Raw genomic sequence first — 19,494 nt, 5'->3', positions numbered from 1 at the left:
TTTAGGGTAAATTTACCTGTAAGTTTTCTCTTGTAGCCATTTCTTATAAACTTTACTGTGTGAAGGCAAATAATCAAAACTCTCACGAGCTATGAGGTGTTCTCTCTCCTCCTCCATCCAGCGATAATATGCTAAACTGCTTCTGCTGATGCTGCATTGCCTCCTAAAATCCTGAGAATTAATCAAATCAGGCCCACGATCTTCCACCATTAACAGCTCCTCTTCATCATTTTCCACGTGTCCTATGGGGAAAAAGTGATGACATTACAGCGGCCTCCAAGAATCTTTGGGATGCCAACAAGAACGAAGTGAGCCCAAGATCAGTCTCCTTGAGACTGAAAGCGAGGAATGGAAAACCACATGAGGATGGAGTGGCTGTGGCACAGACTGGCAGGTTTCTGTTTGGCCCTCGTTTCCTGTGCCCATGCATAGATCCAGCACTGTCAAAGCAACCAAAACTTGTCTGAGCTATCTGGTGAAGAAGTCACTCCAAGAATAGATGGACCACTACAGCAAGATTATTGTACCAGCTCCTTGCTGAGTAATCAGAGGACAGGGATGTAAGCCACAGGGGCTTTGTCTGTTTTTAGAGAAATGAGCAGTTGCTGTGCTTTGGGCTGTCCAAACACCTTAATCCACTATCTCACCAGATGATTTAATTAAATAAAATGAAATGTACGTTACAGTGCCTTTCAGTTAAACACTGAATTGTCAGTATTATACACCCACCCTAAAAAAACCTTATTCTCTAACACAATTTTCTTTGAATTTACATGTCAAATTTCTTTTTAGACGGATAAAAAACATTTGCTATACTACCAAACTGACTACAGCTTGGATACTTTACCCAAGGTAGTTTGTAAGTTGGCAGTTCAATCAAAGCAGAAAAATACTTGATGCATGTCAAATATTTACTGCAAAGAAAAACTGGTAACATGCTGTGTGTCTACCACCTCCAAAAGTGTGGTTTTGTTTGCTGAAGACAGAGTAGAGAAAGATTTCTGCTGCTCTCCACTTACTAACATGTGGACCAGTGTGGAAAGGTCTCATCTTAAATAATGAGGAAACATGAATAGTTCCTAACTGTCAGTTAGTAAATACTAAATGGCAAGAGAGAAGATTTACAGAAGCCACATGCAAATTTGCTGAAACCAAGCCTTTTGGACCTTGAGGGTTTTTGACAGCTCTATCAGGCATTTCATTCCAAAGATTTCAAAAGTACTCTGCAAATTCCAGACCTAGCAACTCAGCCTAAGAATAGAAGAGTTAAAGAAACATGGTCTAGGTGGAAACCAGACTTTAAAAAATAATTGTTGCTGAAAACTGGGTGAAAAGCTATGAGCAACAGTAAATGAATTAGAAAAACTAATGTGATTTTCTTTACGTATGTAGGGAAATAAGTTTATCTTTGCCACAAATATACCCATAGAGAAGTTAGCTGACAACAAACACACTTTGTGTGATCAATTAAATCACTCCAGTCAAAACTGAATTGAGGAGCAATAGCTAGGTCCTGACTCTGATTTTTGACCTGTTCTTATCTAAAAAGTAGCAATGTTTTACTAAGCACAGTGGCTCAGACCTTAGTTTTGGGTTCAAGCACAAAAATGTTTTGAGATTAGACTGCTAATTTGGGATTGTACAAAAGTTGGATTTAACTAGTCCTATTGTAAATTTAAAACAGAGCAGAGGAAAGCAGAGCCCAGACAAGAAAAGGAGACAGTTGAGTAGAGCTCCTGGCTGGGACCCCATCGCAGCTTCATTCGGGTATATGCAGTCTGCCTACTGCGAGTTCTCCATTTAACCCCTTTCTTTATTGAAACATGGGAATTTGTATGATGTAATTTTCTAGATGTGTTAGATCAAACTGGTTCATGTGAACAGATCTAGGTATTATAGAGATTGCAGCATAAACAGAAATACTAAAGCCACTGAACAATACAGAAAAAAAAAATATCCAAACCTGAAACTAAAACTACCTATCTAGGGGAAAGGGATGAGGCTAAGTCACACTGCTCACAGACAACACAGATATACCTCATTCCACATCAGGATGATTTGTTATGCAAACAGCATGGCTGTTTTTCCTCAAACAGGAATATGATTACCATTCATAAGAGCATACCTAAGTTCAGCTGTACTGCAAATTCTCACAGTCTCCAACTCATGCATTCAAATTTAAAAAAACAAAATGATGCAAGAATGGGTTTTCAACTTTTGACCCCCAAATTTATTGGGTTTTTTTCACAGACTCCTCTATAGTTAATTTAAACCCACCAGTATGCTCACTTATCTGAAATACATTTCATGAACCTCTGAGGAGGAGTGCAGAAATGGACAGGATCTAAAAGCTAGAAGACAAAAAGCAGAGATATTTGAGATTGCAGGGGGGCACAGCTGCATCCCAGAGGTGCAGAAGTTGAGATAACTCCACAGAGGACAGACAAGGCCTTACAAAATACATACACACACAGTGTATTCATTCATTCATTCATTACACGGAAACCTGAAGACATTTCCCATCCTTAACAGAAGAAGTTATTTTCAGAATACTTAGATGAAGGAGGCAAATGCAGACTGGGGTTGTCTGTACCAGAAATTCCTCTGTTGGAAATGCATCCTGTTTAAATGCCCTGTCAGAATTTGACCCAAAACTTATGCATTTTGGCTGTGTTAAATACATTTGCAGACACACACATAACTCTCAATGCCAAACATGAGTTTTCATCTTTCCTCTGCAAAGTACTTTGGAGGGTAAATCATCAGTCCCTGTAAAGTCTGCATAAGGATTGTTCTGCTTTCTGCAGTAAGTTTTCATCTCCAAAATATCACAAGGATCTCTGCTTATCCAAGAGCTTCCATAACTCACATTTTTTTGCCATGAATAATGACAACCAAAGGCAATGACGAAAGATACCTTCTCAATACTGGAAGATAAAATTCCGCCCCCCACCCTGAGGAGAGAGGAGAATCCTGGCTGTGAGCAGTTCCCAGGTTTTCCACTGATTTCTGACTTGATACCTGCTTCTGCAAGGCTTACTACCTTACTTACAAGGGTTCTTACCTCAGAGGGATCACAGCCCAGAAACAGCTGCTCTGAAGGAGGGAAAAAGAGTCCTCTATATTCTATATACATCACCACAGAAAGCTAGTAGCTATGCACTTCTTTGAGTAAATGCTTTAAAGATTCAAGTTATAAACAATTTTACTTAGTTGGGGGAGAGTTATGAAATATCAAAGTGGGGAAAAAGTTTGCTTTCAAGCTGCCAAGACCCCATTTCAGAGGCACAGAGCTGCTTGTTCCACTCCCAAGCAGCTTTCACGCAGACCACTGGGACTCCTTGAAAAAGGGTGAGGGCCGAGCAAGGAGTGTGGACAGACACCAGCACCACGCTCTCCTCACCAGCAGGCATGAGCAGGCTGAGCTAAGCTGCCCCCAGTTAGGACCTGGAAAGTATCACCCTTGAAATTATAGGTCAGCAAAGGATCGGACCACTGCTACTTGATGATCTAGATTAGAGGCGAGGTGTGGTGAACTGAAGAAATGCAGCTACCACGATTATTACTAGTTGGCCATGCCAACACAAAGTTTTGAGCTACCCCATCTAACTCCTCTCCTAAATAACTGGGGAAAAGGAGCAACAAAATTTTATTTGCCTAAATGCTTTGTAATTGTGAGAGTATGTGCCTGCATGCACATGCATGTGTTCTTTATCCTTTAGAAGACCAGGGTGAAATAATCCCAACCAATAACTGTGAAAATACAAAATAAATATCGCTAAATTATAAGCCACAGCAAATAAGAACTACCCACCAAACAGCATTAGCAATACAGCATGAATTTAATACCAAAGCATTTTGCCACTTGTCTTTAAACAGCACAGACATAAATCAGATTCCAGCTATTACACATAAAAGCACCTACAAAAGAACTCCAATTTTTGCTATGGCTGTGGTAAACCACACCTATCTGGGCACAAATTACTGGTCACCCGTATATCTAGATGGCTGCAGAACATAATTTCAGCTGTGTAGTAGCGGGCATGTAAAAAACAAACAAACACATAGTTGGCACCCCAGTTTTATACAGACACAGAACAGTGTATTTTTTTCAAGGGTGTCAGGAGCTGTATATACTTCAATTACAGGAATTCCTTCCCTCTCCACTACCCCCTGTCTTCAGCTACAGGCTTGTTAGTGCAATGCATGCGACTTGTGCATCTGTCAAGTAAAGCAGTGCACCAGTTTTGTTGGCTTTTGTTTTAATACTAATTATCATACAGATATTACAGAATCATAAAGTCACAAAAATACAGTAAAGCATTGGAGATTGGGAGTTAACATTGTTACACTGAGTAACACAATTCCAAACAAATCAGAAGGTAGACGAGTATTTGAAATGCCAGAGGAAACAGTTACTACTCTAAAGAACATGAGCAGTTGAGAGTACTATTTTCTTTTAACAGACTGAAAAGCAAGGTGGTAGAATCAAGAGTTTCCGAAGCAGTACTCTGTTCACCGCACCCCACTCTGAAGACGAAAACCATTACAGTACTAAATGAGGTGACACTCTAAGATTTTAAATAATGAGTGTTTAATGTGCAATCCAAATGACAGCTCAAGGAAGCAAATAATTCTTATAGCGAATGAATAGCAATATAAAACCATTGCCAACTAGAAACATCATGACTACGAATTTTCCCTTCACATTATTTCAGTACTTCAGAGTTACAGCATTTAAAGAATGAAAGTATACTACTAATTTAGCATGATAATTGTGTTATAAATGCAATGACTCGTACATTTGATGCTGACTGTAAAGACATAGATGTTGGAAACATTTTCTGATAAGGCTGTAACAAATCTAATATATTGTTACAGGTTAGTAGCTTCATATGAGGTCATAAATTTAATCTGTGAATCTTCATACAGAAAAAAAAGTACATATGATGAGAAATGCTTTCAGAAAGCAAAACCAAGATGATTGTGACTGTCTACGCAAATTCTGAAATTGTGATGTTGTAGCAAGGAGTTATTTCAGAGGTTTCCCAGAAGCAGATGGTCCCATCGTTCAAAGTGCGACACACCACCCAGAGATGAGAAATAACACTCTCTCCTGAAACTGCAGTCCAGCAAACAACAAACAGTGGAAGAAATTGTCAGCCAGAAAAGGCAAGGGTCAGGGTTGCTGGCAATTTGCCTTATACCGTAACAAAAACAAAGGCTTTTAGCATAGACTTGTCTCATTAAAAGTATTGACTATTAACTACACACTTACATTTAAACTTAAAACTGCCAATCACCAATTGCATAGATTAACCTAGGAACTAAAGAGCCAGCCACCAGCATCACACACTTCCATGCTCTTGGTTTACACACTTCCTCATGGTGGCAAGTTTTGCATATCAAAACCTAAAAGAAACGGAGTCATCTCAAGCTGCTGTACGCCACCACGGTGTTTAGTAATTTTAAATGAAGGAATGAATACTCGTCTCAGAAAAGTGAAATAAATGAACATAACTGGGTTAAGTCCTGTCAGGCTGAATTTATGGAGTACCAAGTGCTAGTTCATCTCCCAAAGTCATTCTGCAAGGCTCAACCCACTCTCCCATACTAACCCAATATTCACGACACTGGAAAGATCTGCTAGAAACACTCTCTTCCACATCTTCATAATAACTTCACAGCTCTACTGTGTCAGCTGCTCCCATTCTAATTGTAACAGCTTTTATTCTTGTGACAACTAGAAAAAAATAGCCAACTTTTCATGGTCTAGTCTCAAATCAAGTCAGTAACAGATGTGTTTACCTGTATGAGGTTTCTTCTTCTCTTGATAATTTTTTATCAGTAGAAATTGCAGATGGAAATCAAACCCTTCCTCCCTCCCTTTCTCTTTCCTGCATGCTTAAAAAAATTAATAATAATTCAAATTGAAAACAGCCAATATGTTAAATCAGCATACCTACACACCTGTAATAACCACCAGGGAGCAGAGTGGGAACAAGCGCAAAGCAGATGATCAAAGCCTTCCTTGTTTACGTCTACATAGCCATTCCTCCAGTATTTCCGAGTTAAAAACATTCAGTATACTTTTGTTTAACTCAAGCTGCATAGTTTATACATTAAAAAAACATGTTTACATTTTATCCATACTGCATATATTAAAAGCAGAACATTGGGATGCTTCCATTAAGAAATGGTGAAAAGTCATAAACCGATATAAAAAACCACGCATTATATCAAGTGATCCCAAGCACCGGTTATTTGTGCACTATCTCAACATCATCCATTAAGCTTTCCATTTATGCAGTTTGGCACTAGCATAAATAAGAAAAAGCTTTTTATATTTATCACTATTTTAAAATGGTAAAGACTGAAAAACTTCTGGAACTGTTTGAATTTGAGAACGCTACTTGAGAGCCGGCATAGGGCATCGATTTTATAGAATTCACTGTACATTCATTTACAACTGTTTATCAATTGAGCTGAAGGTATACATGCATTTAATAAAAAAAAGGAGTATGCTACAAACCACATCAACACTAAGGTAATGTAGAAGGCTGGTATTTTAACCACTGAATGGAGTACTCGTTCCTATGGAAGTTGAGATCAGCTAACGAAATGTGGGGTTTGTATTTTTTTAGAGCAGTGTAAGTAAGTTCATACTCCAGCATTAAAGGCAATACATCTTTCATACCATTTTAGCCCATGATCAGTTGGGTCTGCAACACAAAAGGTATAATACACTCTTTCAGGGAATGAACAATCACCAGAACAGGTAAAAGAAGAAAACCTTCTCCCACAATTGTTTCATTATGTAGAGTTAATACAGATGCATTAACAAGTTTTAAAGTTTTTGGTGTTTTTTTTTCTTTAAATTATTATTAAAGATCACAGACATTCACCATGTTCCCCCAATACTTTCCCCACCTCAGAAAGCTTCCTAGGCTTCACAAAAGAATTCTGAACACATTATTTAGAAAACTTTATGAGAAACCTATTTTGTCCCACTGCTTCACTTCTAGCTGGAATTTTACTTGCATAAAAGACAAGCAGTAGTTTTAAGTCACCTTTTTTTGTTACAGTAACACATATTCAGACCTGCTTAATACAAGTTTATTCCTCCTTCTCTAGCAGCTGAGACTGGCCAAACCAGGGGCAATACAGCTGAGTTTTCAAAGACTAGAGGTCAGAATAAAAACAAGCAGCAGTCAGACATCCTGCCTCTGTCACAGGATGATTATCAGGTGACCTGCTAAATGAGCCTTCTGAATCGAAAGACAGTGTAAGAGAATTATAATAAATATTTCTAGGCCCTGAATTATTCCACGTAAGCTACTAAATAGGCAATGCATTTCCACAAACTCACTATGTAAGTAATCATGTAAAACACAAATACTTGTCTAAATTACACAATTTATTATTGTAGTTGATCAACTGTCATAGGATGCACTAAGATTTTCCTTTAGGTATCCCTTACACAACAACAAACATTTAGGAGGAATGCACATTGTGCATTTATTTCATAATAGTCGAGGGATTCATTCCTGACTGTCTTGCTGGGTGTCAAATATTATCAACTTGTTTTCAGGAAGAGGAGCACAGTCAAGGCAGTTGGTAGGTGTACACCTTGCAATGTTTTATGTACTTTATTATCAATGAGTAAGGCACATTATTTGTAACGTGGATATTTCCATAGGCTTGCTCATTATATCTTAAGGTTTATGAAGCACGAATCATACCATCTTTGGGGTTTTTTTTTCTTCATAGTAAACTTATCCCTCCCTCAACAACCAAAACACAAGAATGCTTCAAAACACAAAGCTAGTTTACATCCTAGTTGATGACCACAAACATGACATGAATTTTCAAATGCAATTATATTTAGAACTTTTGCACTTTGCCCCTCATACAACTGGCTTAAAATGGTGCTCTACTTTACAAGATGTATAAATACAGTTTTGAGAAGAAAAAAATACACATGTGCTAACAATAGCAAATTCAGATCTTGCCAAAAGAATACAACACAAATTAAATACTTCTAAGAGGAAAATTAAAATTCTGGCATTGAAGTAGGTTACCTAAGAGAAACCACGAGAACACTAGAAAACAGTTACTAAACACTGATCAGACAGATACCTGTAAAACAACGTAACCTTTCTGTAGGAGAGTGAGCAGCAGTGCTTCAAAATCTTCAGGTTATAAAAGTTTTGAGGAGGCTCTTGACTTTATGCAGTAGTCAAAGACATTTAAAAATTTCTTAAATACATGTAGACTTGTTCCAGTGTGAGCAAAATGGAAAACCAACACACTTAAAATCACTGCAGGAACACTTTTAAGAGTCATCCGTTGTATTACATACCCTGGGGTCAGAGATCAGGTCAACTCTCTCCATCACTTCTATTTTCTTCTGAAAAATCTATCTGCTTACAGCTGGATATGCAGATTTTCACAGACAGAAACAGAGTACAGACAAGAAGGAATAACTGTTATGGGATCAACTTGCACTATATACAAGCAAGCAATCAACCATCCCTTTTTCATGCTTTGTGAATAAGCCAGTTACTTAAATTATGTTACCAACCATATAATAGTCTACAAGTATTTCTCATTCTCTCAATAGTTGATGCTGAAATCTTCCCAAAAATTCACATCTCAGAACTGTACAGTTCCATTATTTTAATTGATTAAATATAGATTATCAGTGTTAGTGTAAGAAAAGATTTAATGGCATCAAAATCATTCAAATTAAATCAAGTAAGAAAATGTTGCAATGCACTTCAGCCAAACCATCACAAATGATATGTTATATAAATACAGACATGAGGTAGCTGGCAGCTACAAATCCACCAATTCTAGAAGTGTCCAATTTGTCTAAAAAGCATAAACTGACAAATACTAATTAAACCTTGTAATTTAAAAAAACCCACCTACTTTATTGCTTTTAAAGGTTCATCTTTACATCTGAAAGAGGCAAAGGCATATTAAAGAAAGTTACCTGGCTGTTGATGGCTTTTGATTATAGTCACTTTTTCAAAGTGAACCACTAAATAAAATTTTGAATGCAAATAGATGACTAGCATCCGTTACATGTTCTCACCGAAATGAACAAAGGCTTGCATTTTCCAAGGGGGGAAGTGGGCAAAAGGAAGGAATAATTTCCAAATGGATGGCATTAACTACTTTCTCATGAGAAATCAGTAACAGAACTAAAACCAGTGTTCCCACCTGACAGAATACATTGAAAAAACTGACCAACAATTGCAGGAGTGGCAAAAAGCATTCTAGCTATGAAGACAGTGGTGGCATGGCATATGATACATGGAATGCAGACAGGAATATGATGATCTGTACCACAGGTTTAATTTTTATTAAAGCTTCCTGAAGTTTCTTTTTTGTGTGTTTCAGAAAAGACAAAAGTGGAACAGACAAGAAAAAAAGGCAAGAAACATAAAAGAGGAAAAGATGCAAGAAAGCAAGAATCAAGGCAATAACTACAAAAGCAAGACAAAAGACTAAGAAGTAGGACAGACTTCACAATGTGGTCTGAAAACTGCTTGGAGGTCAAGTAAGCAAAGTGAAAGTTATGCTCAGTTTTCAAAAGAATCTAGAGAGGAGGTAAAGGGGAGATGGGGAGGCAAGGGGTTTTTTTTTATTTTGGGGTTGTTTGGTTTGGTTTTTTAATTATATAGATACACACACAGAGTGCAAGCTTGGCTAAAGAAGTGGTAGTACAGATGAACGAACTTACTCCCCTGCAACAAATGGAATACCTTGACCTCTCAACTAAATTAAGCATACAAAAGTGGTAAGAATAAAAGGTGCATGTAAAACCAGCAGCAATATTATGTTTGGCTTTCCAATACTTCTGCAAGTTACTGTACATATATTACATCACTATTATAGAAATGGCACAGCCTCAGACACTTTCCACATTTTATTTACATTTTAAGACTAACTTTAATCTCAATCACATATCCATACATTTCCTTTGTTTCACTAAAACTTAAATGCATGGTTTATTAGAACAAAGACTGTAAACAAATATTTGCCATGTCCAATACATGTAACACACAGGAGCTGCTTAACAGAAATGAATCCCCCCATTTTATAAATACAGGTATCAAAACAATCCTGAACATACTTTGTGACACTACTAGTAGTCGGCACCCACACCCTTGCAAAATTAAACAAGATGAGCAATGGTATTCACTGTACCCGCTACTTTAAAACAAATTTTACTGCAGCTCTTTTACTAAGCAAGATGGATAAAGCATGCCATTTATATTTTGCCTTCTCAAGAGATTATTTTCAGAAACATATATTATTCCACAGCAATCTGACACTTTCTGTCATGCTTTCATCTTGTAAAACCTGAATTCCAATTTTAGGCTATTTCAGGCTTATGCTTAAATGACAGTGCCTCGATAAGAGAAAAAAAAATAATAATTGTGCTGCCTTTTTCTCCCATAGTGCCTGAAAACATATTGGGCATACATATATTATATATATTCTTACAAATGTCCAGGTCATGTATACCAGCTGGAATTCTTTAATGTGTGGGTGTTTGCATCGTGAGATTTAATCAAGACATTAACATGAGTAGAAGGATGTTGTTTTAAGACAGAAGTTTGAGAATCAGCTAAAATTAATTGTTGTAAGTTTGTCCCTCTGGAGGTTGTGGAAGCTTCATATTTTCTTTGGACATCATTAGACGTCTTAGCTCTTGAAGTACAACTTTAATGCTATAAGAATTTTGCCATTTTGCTAACACTGGTATGCTCCGTGCATCCACCTGGAAAAAGAAGAGAGAGCTTTAAGTTATGATGAAATACAAAATCTCTACATAAATAACTGCTATTGACTTAACTGTTCTAAGAAAGGGTCTAAGCATTCCCTGACACTTTCTCTGTGGCATAAGTCTCTGTGTTCATAAAATATTTTAAGGAAAACAATCATATACTTACACACAGATACAGATTCTGCAATAAGATCCATGCAGGTGGACCCTTCCATCTGTGCTGATACTAATATTAGTGAGAAGGAAAAGGGTGGGGGGGAAGGAGGAGATCAGCAAACCGTTCACTGCAAAACTGGAGCTGTATCTTGTAAAATTTATTAATTTGTTTCAAATTACCCCCAAAAAAGAAAAAAAGTGATCATCTTCATTATGCCAATACAGACACTTGGGTTTTCCTCTGTTCTTTAAAAGAACCTGCCACACAAGAGTCCATAGGATACCCTTCTAAGGGAAAATTTCCCTTGTTTTTCCTCTGCTACAAGTATCATTAGTATTTATTTCACATACATACTACATGATGCTTTTGATACATCAAAAGTCACTATGTATGCTAAGAAATGGCTTGAAATATTGAAATAACTAATTCATAATCTTTGGACATTTCTTAGTTTTTTGCATCCTTCTTATAGTAAGTCATCTTACGGAGCCGTGAAGATTACTGTACATCACTTACCAATCTGAATATGAACTGAAAGGAAAGGACATGGGACTTCTCCTATGCGTTTATAAAACCTGTGGGACAATTTACACAATTATATTATAACAGGGAGGTTTCCATAGGAAAGGCAGCAATTGAAAGTCAACTTGGGAATTGTTTTGGCAGCAGGTAAGTCCTGGCCACCCAGCCCCTGCAAAGAGGAACTTAAGACAGAGGGGCCTACAGCAGTGCAATTGCCCATGGGCAGGAAGGAATAGGGCTATTGAACGCTACTGAATTCCACTGGCAGAGTAGCACAGGCAGCACGCATGGCTATAAAAGTGCTGGAAACCACTGCTTTATGATTTAGGCAGCATAAAACATCAGGAAGTTTCTTATCCCATCTTAATTAGGGCATACTGAAAGAAAAAACAACACTTGAATCAGAAATAAGAACGTTAACACAGACATTTTACTTCTAAGATTGTCTGAAGTGAGGCTGTCTGTTTTCAAAACACCAACTAAACCTTTCTGAAGGAGAAAACTGAGGCCAAGGTTTAACAACATGCTGGCTTGGGCAGCAATACTAACCCAAAAAACTTCTGTTTCCTCTCACTAGGCACTTGTTCCTTTAACAGTGCTACTGCTAGCCCAGGTAAACCATGAAATGCATATATGGAGCTAACTTCTGACCTGAACTGATAGAACCCACCCAGTTTAAAAAAAAACACCTTGGAAAGAAGTCCCTAAGCAGGATCCTTGACCCAATTCACAGCTCAGCATTGTGAGCAGAACATTATTTGTGTGAAGAGAAATCCTTAAGAGTCAGGAACCCCTTAAAGTCAGCAGAGCTGCCAAAGACAGCATATCATCAAACCACAGTATAAAAGGCAGTCAGATTACTTAATAGTTATTGCAAACATTAATAAACTAGGAAGAAAAGGAGCATCAAAAGGAAAGCTCCATTATGCACCAAAATCATGACAGTTTAAAATACGCATGAGTGTACAAGCTAATATAGAAAGGTTTTGAAAATAACACTGGTCAGACCATCACTGTAATTCCTGAACTACTACTCCTTTTTTAAAGGTGCATTTGGTTTAATGTGGTAGATGATAAGCAATATCAGAACGGAATAATCTTTGCAACTGTAAAACGGGTTCTCTTTTCTTAAAAAGCAGACTATTAGGTAAAACCACCAGTGAGTAAAAGTGAAAGTCTGATAAGCTGCTACTTGATAACAGGCAATCTCTTAAGTAAGGCATTATTTAGCCTGACTCTTTGTTCTGAGGTACCAAGCTCTTTCTTACAGATCTCTTCCTCTCCAATCATTCTAGATGAGATAGAAAAGGACACTCCAGAGTTTCTATTCAACAAGCTGGACCCAGCAAACTAGGAACAACATGAATTCATTTCAAAAGTTAGAATAGTAAATATCACACTACTCAAAATTGTTCTCCACATAGAAAATACCATGAGAAATGCACAAGATCACCATTTTTCCTCATGGGGTCCTACAGAAAGAATAAAAACTTCATGGTGGTTAAGTATCATGGCAACAGAAGAAACAAGGCCTCAGATCTTAAGTTCACTTAGTATATACCTGCTGGTGTTTAAAAGCTCCCTCTCACACACAGAAACACTTATTAACATTTGTTAATACTTCTCTGCACTAACCTGACATCCTCTTCAATTTAGCAAAATGGAACAAAAGGTGAGAGTATTGCCTGAATGCTTTGGTTTAAGTCCTTCAGCAGACCGGTAGTTTAAAAAATTGCCATGTTAGTCTGAATCACAATACATTCTACTAAAGTAGCTGCGGAGAGATCACATTACCTGTCACTGACCTGCCCAAAAAAAGAAAAAAGAAATGTATCAGTAATTTCCCAGAGAAAAATAAGGGGGAAATAAGCCAGAGTAAATGACTATCAAGGACCAGGTAATGGTTGCAACAGAAGATTCCCAAACAGGGAAGATGTGTACTTGGGGGTGGAAGCACATATGACAGTAAACTGTTTTAGAAGACTACTAGTAAACCAACATGGATAAGAAGAAAAAGGTAGGTTTAATTTTCTTTCTCAAACCTACCAAAATCTAATGTAATTATCTGTTCAGATAAAGACTGGGCTTGCAAAAAATGGCTGGAAAGGCAGTTGCTCTGGGACTCCCCAAATCAATGTCTATCTTCAGCCTGGCAATTCTGTTTTCATATCGTCTTCCTTCCCCTTGCTTCTCCTCTACTTTGCCTTTGTAGGTTCTCTCAAGTCTGGAGATGTGCCTCAGTTACAGCACACAGCAGTCAGTCACCAGTGCTGTTCAAACAATGCATTTCTACACACTGGCTGTACTGGAATACAAGTCCTGATCACTTAAAAGTAAGCTCCTCCAGCTTTTCTTTCTTGGCTGGGAATTTGTAATACAAACTCACAGACTGTAAACCCTGCTTTAACAATGTTATGAATGTTTTCTGAGTAAAGGCTGCTGCAACATAACATTTCCATTGCTGTTTATCTCAAGTGTCTTTTTTCCAAGTCACCAACTTTTTTCATGACATCTTGCAGCAGTAAAGATTTTTGGCTCAGGTTTTGTTTTCTGTGTTGCAGAATTTATTTCCAAGTTAATGCACAATAAATTCACTTTATGAAGAACTATGATAAGATATGTGGAAGAACGACACAAATGATATTGAAATCACACAAAAACATTAGGTAATATTCAAGTACATCCTGGGATGCAGAGGGAGAAATTTCAAGGTCACATAAAAGCTAATAAAGCTTAAAACTCCAAACTGAAGACTATTTTATTCAGGGTGTACACTGTTGTAAATCCTTGAAGAATAGCAAGAGAAGTAATATGTATAATGCATATTTTTTTTCTAAACAATTGAAATTTAGTAATTGTACACAATGTTGCAAAGTATTCAGTGTTTATAATGTTCCCAGTATCTTAACTTCACAAAGTAGCAAACTGCTTAGTCTACAATAAATGTACTCAAAGCAGTAACTGGACAACAGTTTATAGGTTTACAGCTGACAGAGTCCCAAGTGAGTTTAAAGGAAACAAATATTTCCAGCCATAAATGGTATCTAAATGAATAAAAATGATTGCAAATCCTGCAAAATAGACTGCTGAAGAGGGCTCCCACAGATGAAAAAGTCAGACATGCTCAAAAGACCATGGGAAAATAAATAGCATGTCAGAATGCAACCTGTGTTTTATCAATACAGGATACACAAGTCTCCAAGAGAAAAGACCCCACAGCATTATGACTGATAATTTAAATGGAGTTTTACAACAGTGATGCCATTAGCACATAAAATAATTTTATCCAGCCCTACTTGGACTAGCTTTTCTGAACTTAGTATTCTAATTCTGTCTATAAACAGAGCAACACCACAGGCAAACTGAAAAGCATAAAACCACAAAAACTAACTTGCAGATAAGAAAAGGAAGGCAACTTAAGAGGGTGACTCAGAGCACCTAAACTTAAGTCTTTTGAGATAATATACTCCTGAAGTAGCCCTCTCCTTTCTTGCACTGTATTTATCAAACAGCAATCTCTGGGATCCATAAAGATATGCTGGTGATGGAAAAGTTACAAGCAAAACTCCTCTCTTGGAATAATCAAGCAGAAAGTCAATAAACTTGTAACTGTCAGTATTGATAAATTCTTTACACGTGTGCACTTTTCGTGCAAAGTGTAAAGGGACTTGTAAGCCAAGAAGGCTGAGAACCACTGCCAACAAGGCAGTATGAGACTAGGTTCCTTAGAACCCTGGTCACTCTAGCACATATCCGTCTCCCCCCTCCATCATTCGCACTTCAACTCAACAGAAATTATTACCCTCTAAACTCATGCTGGGGGCCCTACTTTTCCTCAGGTGTTAACCTTCACCCATCTGTAAAGAGTACCTTAGCAACTTTACATAAGTTTTGAGTAGTATGATAATATTGCTACAACATACAATTTCGGTTGCTGTTTATCTCAGGTCTCTTTTCTGTAAGTCATCAACTTTTTCATGACATCTATAAGCAATGTGATCAAAAGCTGGCCACATGTCAAAAAACAGAGTGCATGCAGAAGCATCATGGATGGTAGAGCTTGTCTGAAGATGAAACCCTGTCATTCATTCAAAGAATGCAGCAAACAGTTTATGAACTATTAAATGAAAGGCAGACACAAAGTGGCAGAGCAACCTGGAAGAAAAAAGAAGGAACTAAAACAGGAAGCAGCACTGTGAACTGTTCCAGGATGCTGAACATGCCCCCAGTTTATCTGACACATTCTAGTGAGCCCAGCACTACTAAGTACAATGATGAAATAAGCTAAAATGCAAGATACCGGGACAATGGGCACATTAAAAATTACATAATAAACATGGTTTAAATTCATTAATTATGAAAATTACTTGCATTAAAAATACTATCTAGTCCTATTTAAATTCATTTTTTTAAAAAAGTTATGCATTTGCATAGCAAATCCTCCATAGAATATACTAGTTTATAGAACTGTTGGGGAAAAATTGAATGAAGGTTTTGTGTAAGTTTATAAATTTACCGAAAACAAATTTTCCTGTAGCGAAGACTGGATTTTAACAGTGCTTTTAAAAGTGCCAGGCAGATCTGTCACAGTATTCACCCTGTTACTCAGCAAGCTGAGGGAGCATAGACTTCTCCAAACAAAATCTAAAACCCAGTAAACATGAGCCTTCAGGCTCTGCAAGTCTGAGATTCTGCTTCTGGAAACCAACACCTATACTCTCAGGCATGCACAGATGAAGCAATGAGCACATACTTTACTGATTTACAATAATATGTTACAATACAAGGGAGAGGTGTGAAAATAGTATTACAAAACACCAAAAGCTCTGCTCCATTCCAAATTGGCAGCTTTTGCTAGTTACAACCTCTTAACAAACATATATATATATAGGCAACAAGCCACAGTTGTGATGAAGGGCAATGGCTAATTTGTAGACTGAAATTTTAGTAAGATCTTCAGGTAAAGTAAAATTGTTGGCTATTGCAAGACGTACTTTCAAATTAATGCTAGATTATTTCTGAAGTGTTAGTGCACTGGCTTTGGATGACCAACTAGTACACTACACTACCACCTACAACAGCTCAGACAAACCCCTGAGAACCTCTCCCTCTGCTAAAGTCATTAAGATACTAAGCTTCACATTTCAGTACTGTTAATTACACAAATGCACGTCCATCCTTAAATCTTGCAAATTATTTAAAATCCAAAGATGCTCTCTGATTCATCTGTATTACCTTAACCAATTACTTTGCATTCAGTAAAGACAAATGTACACACATACAATATTATATATTATGGTATTTCCTGCTGATATGTGTATACACTACTGTAAATGCAAGACAGCTCACATCTCTTTCCACTGAGCAGTGGGTTATCTTAGACTTACAGGATTAAAACACCTAGTGAATAACGGAGTAGCAAACTTGCTTGAGCTTCTGCCATTACTCATGTATATGAACTCATCCCACCCTAAGTGTATGATCAGTGAAAGTAATTTACTGCAAACTGATCTTTAAAATGAAAGCGATTACCATCTGTATCAAAAGATCTTAAGACTGAAGCTCAGAATCACCCTGGATTTGAATAAACTCAGTATAAAGAGAGTAAGAGTTTAAATACACCAGTTCATTACAGGTGAGTTATTATATCCAGAGTGAGATACATCGGGAATGACCTATGGTTTTAATTAATGGACACATCAGACAGTTTGTAATACTCCTGTTACAGTATGAATCTAATCCCCTCCTCCATGCAGCTCAGACAAGTTTTTTCTGTTCAAAACTAAAATCTTCAGCTTCATTTAAAAGAAACAACTGTTGCAATATTATAAATAATGCTCGTCTCACTGATCAGCCATTAAAAACCACTAACATACTGTAAATACCTAAAGATTTGAAGTAATAGACAACTAAAATTTTATTTAAACCAAATACTTATATTGTAAAATTTAAATGTGAAAGCTCTGTCCAACATGCATATTCCTCACCTGGGTTTTTCACAGAAATAATTTATAGTACAGATTAACAACATGGTTGATCTTACCATTTCAACTTACCATTCCATTGGAATTATTTATTCCATTCATATTAATTTTAGTTACAAATCTAACTGTAGGAGGTGCTTCTGGATATTTAGGTCCGCACTCTACTTTCAGACTGTATATTCTGTTTTCATAGTTTGTCTAGAAAGCAAAAAGACAGACTAATGCATCTTACTGAAAGCTGAGTATTGATAGATAAATTTAAAAAAACAAAGCAAAGTCAAGAGGAATAAAGATCAAGAAACAGAAAATTATAATAAATCTGTTAATATTATCTATCAACTGATGGTCTTGGATTACTGATTGATATTCCACTGTTTTGATTATATTGATTATTTGATGAATATGTATAAAATACACTACTTATTCACTATACCATACAAAATTTTTAAACAGAATGCAACTCTTTTTTTGATTCACATTTACTCTTATCCTTCCTACCCATGTGCATTCCCAAAACAACTCTGGCACAGTAGAAGTCTGAGAGAAAATCAATCATCTTTAGGAAAATTACCACTCTCCCCTGTAAAAAAAAAAAAAGTAAAAATCTAACACTGTGAAAAAAATGGAAACGGAGAAAGACAAAGATGCCAATAACTGAATAGTTAAGACACAACCAAGAACCAGAAGAAAACAATATTTGCAAAAATCATTCTGGAAGTAATTGACACTCCAGAAGACATCCAAGACTTCCATAGCTGAGGACTGCTTGGTTTACTAGAGGATTTACAAACTTCAGACAGTAAAGTGACAGCTAGTTTGCAGGTAACATCACTCCAAAGTGCAAATATATTTTGAGAAAGTCCAATCAGAAATTAATACAGTTCTATTTTTTTGTTTGTTTTAATCTTGTCAAGTATGTCATTCACAATAAAAAGTATCAGTGGCTTTGCTGGTCACTGATGCACGTACCTCCGCTCCAAAAGGAAAATAAACCCAGTTTCTACACCTGTCTTCCCACTGGCATGACAGATATAGCTAACATGAACCAAAAGCAGCAACATGCCTCTGAACTTTCTAGAAACACCATCTTTAAGCTGTTCTGCATCAGCCAGCTGTCATTCTCTCTAAGTAAAAGTATCAACCATGCAGTCAAGTTATCAAATAACAGTCCACTCTGGCCAATGAAAAGGCAGAGTGAAAGTCGGACTACTGAAGCACCCTAGCTGTGTCCTATAATTTTGAGAAGATGCAGAGACTGAACAGTGAGTCAGAAAGACACAAGGTGAAGCAGGACGTCCTTTGTTAGAAAAAGGGCTTTCTATTATTCTTTACTGTTAAAAAGCTAAAGGCCAAATAAAAATAATCTTGTCCTGCTACAGATAACATAGCTGCTGCCACCGCAAGAAAAACAGTAACAAAAATTCTCGTTATTCACTCAGATAAAACAATCCATTTCCCCAGAGAGTGTGGATATCAGTTATAGTGAAATAGGTCAAAATGTATAGACACTGCTCACAACTCTGAAAAATCTTAAGAACAGCACTCATTCTCATTCCCTTATAACTATCCAAGTGGCTTCTCAATTTTGCTCAGTTTTTCAAGTTGCTGTTTTACTGCAAGCCAAGTACCTCCTCCTGTCCAGCTCTCTAAAAAGCCTAAAACCCCATTTTTGGGGGGTCAGAAAAATGTTTCCTTTAATCCAAAATAAATCTTCCCTTTCTCCTTCCTTGTAGGTTCACGTTTCAAATGAAGCAAGTAAAAAGAATTGATAAGCAATTTTTGTACAGCTCTAGAGAAGCCATGTATGTGAAGAACATCATGCTGTGGACAGTATTAGCAACTTTTCCTGTGTTCTGCCTAACTGCACACTGTCTACATAACTCAGCCAATTCCAAAAACATCTTCTACAAACCCTGAAACTGGATATGCGATTCTTCTTAAAGTGCCACCACTGACTTGGGAGCTGGTGGTTTTCACTTTCTACAATCTCCACATACTGCAAGTCATTCTAACACCAAGACTACATGTCC

General features: G+C 37.0%; 2 protein-coding genes across 3 annotated transcripts in view; both read right to left on the bottom strand.

Annotated features, from left to right (window-relative positions):
- Window positions 1-265, bottom strand: part of LOC113476129 (chloride channel protein C-like) — an 80,089-nt gene extending 79,824 nt beyond the window's left edge. The window contains 2 exon segments of the mRNA XM_026841460.1: window positions 17-241; window positions 243-265. Of these exon segments, the coding sequence (XP_026697261.1) occupies window positions 17-241; window positions 243-265 (248 nt within the window).
- Window positions 266-7,758: 7,493 nt separating this feature from the next.
- UBE2V2 (ubiquitin conjugating enzyme E2 V2) overlaps window positions 7,759-19,494 on the bottom strand; it is a 32,251-nt gene continuing 20,515 nt past the window's right edge. The window contains exons 3-4 of one of the 2 annotated variants that reach the window (XM_026842135.1): window positions 17,537-17,662; window positions 7,759-10,795 (exon numbers count right to left, since the gene is read on the bottom strand). In XM_026842135.1, the coding sequence (XP_026697936.1) occupies window positions 10,649-10,795; window positions 17,537-17,662 (273 nt within the window). In that variant the 3' untranslated portion in view covers window positions 7,759-10,648. Of the gene's footprint in view, window positions 10,796-10,859; window positions 11,028-17,536; window positions 17,663-19,494 lie in introns of those variants that run through there. The other variant, XM_026842136.1, reaches the window with a different exon arrangement.

The sequence above is a fragment of the Athene cunicularia genome, assembly GCF_003259725.1.
Source record: "Athene cunicularia isolate RWA chromosome 2 unlocalized genomic scaffold, athCun1 chr2_part1, whole genome shotgun sequence".
NCBI lineage: Eukaryota > Metazoa > Chordata > Aves > Strigiformes > Strigidae > Athene > Athene cunicularia.
This window is presented reverse-complemented; position numbering and strand designations above follow the sequence as displayed.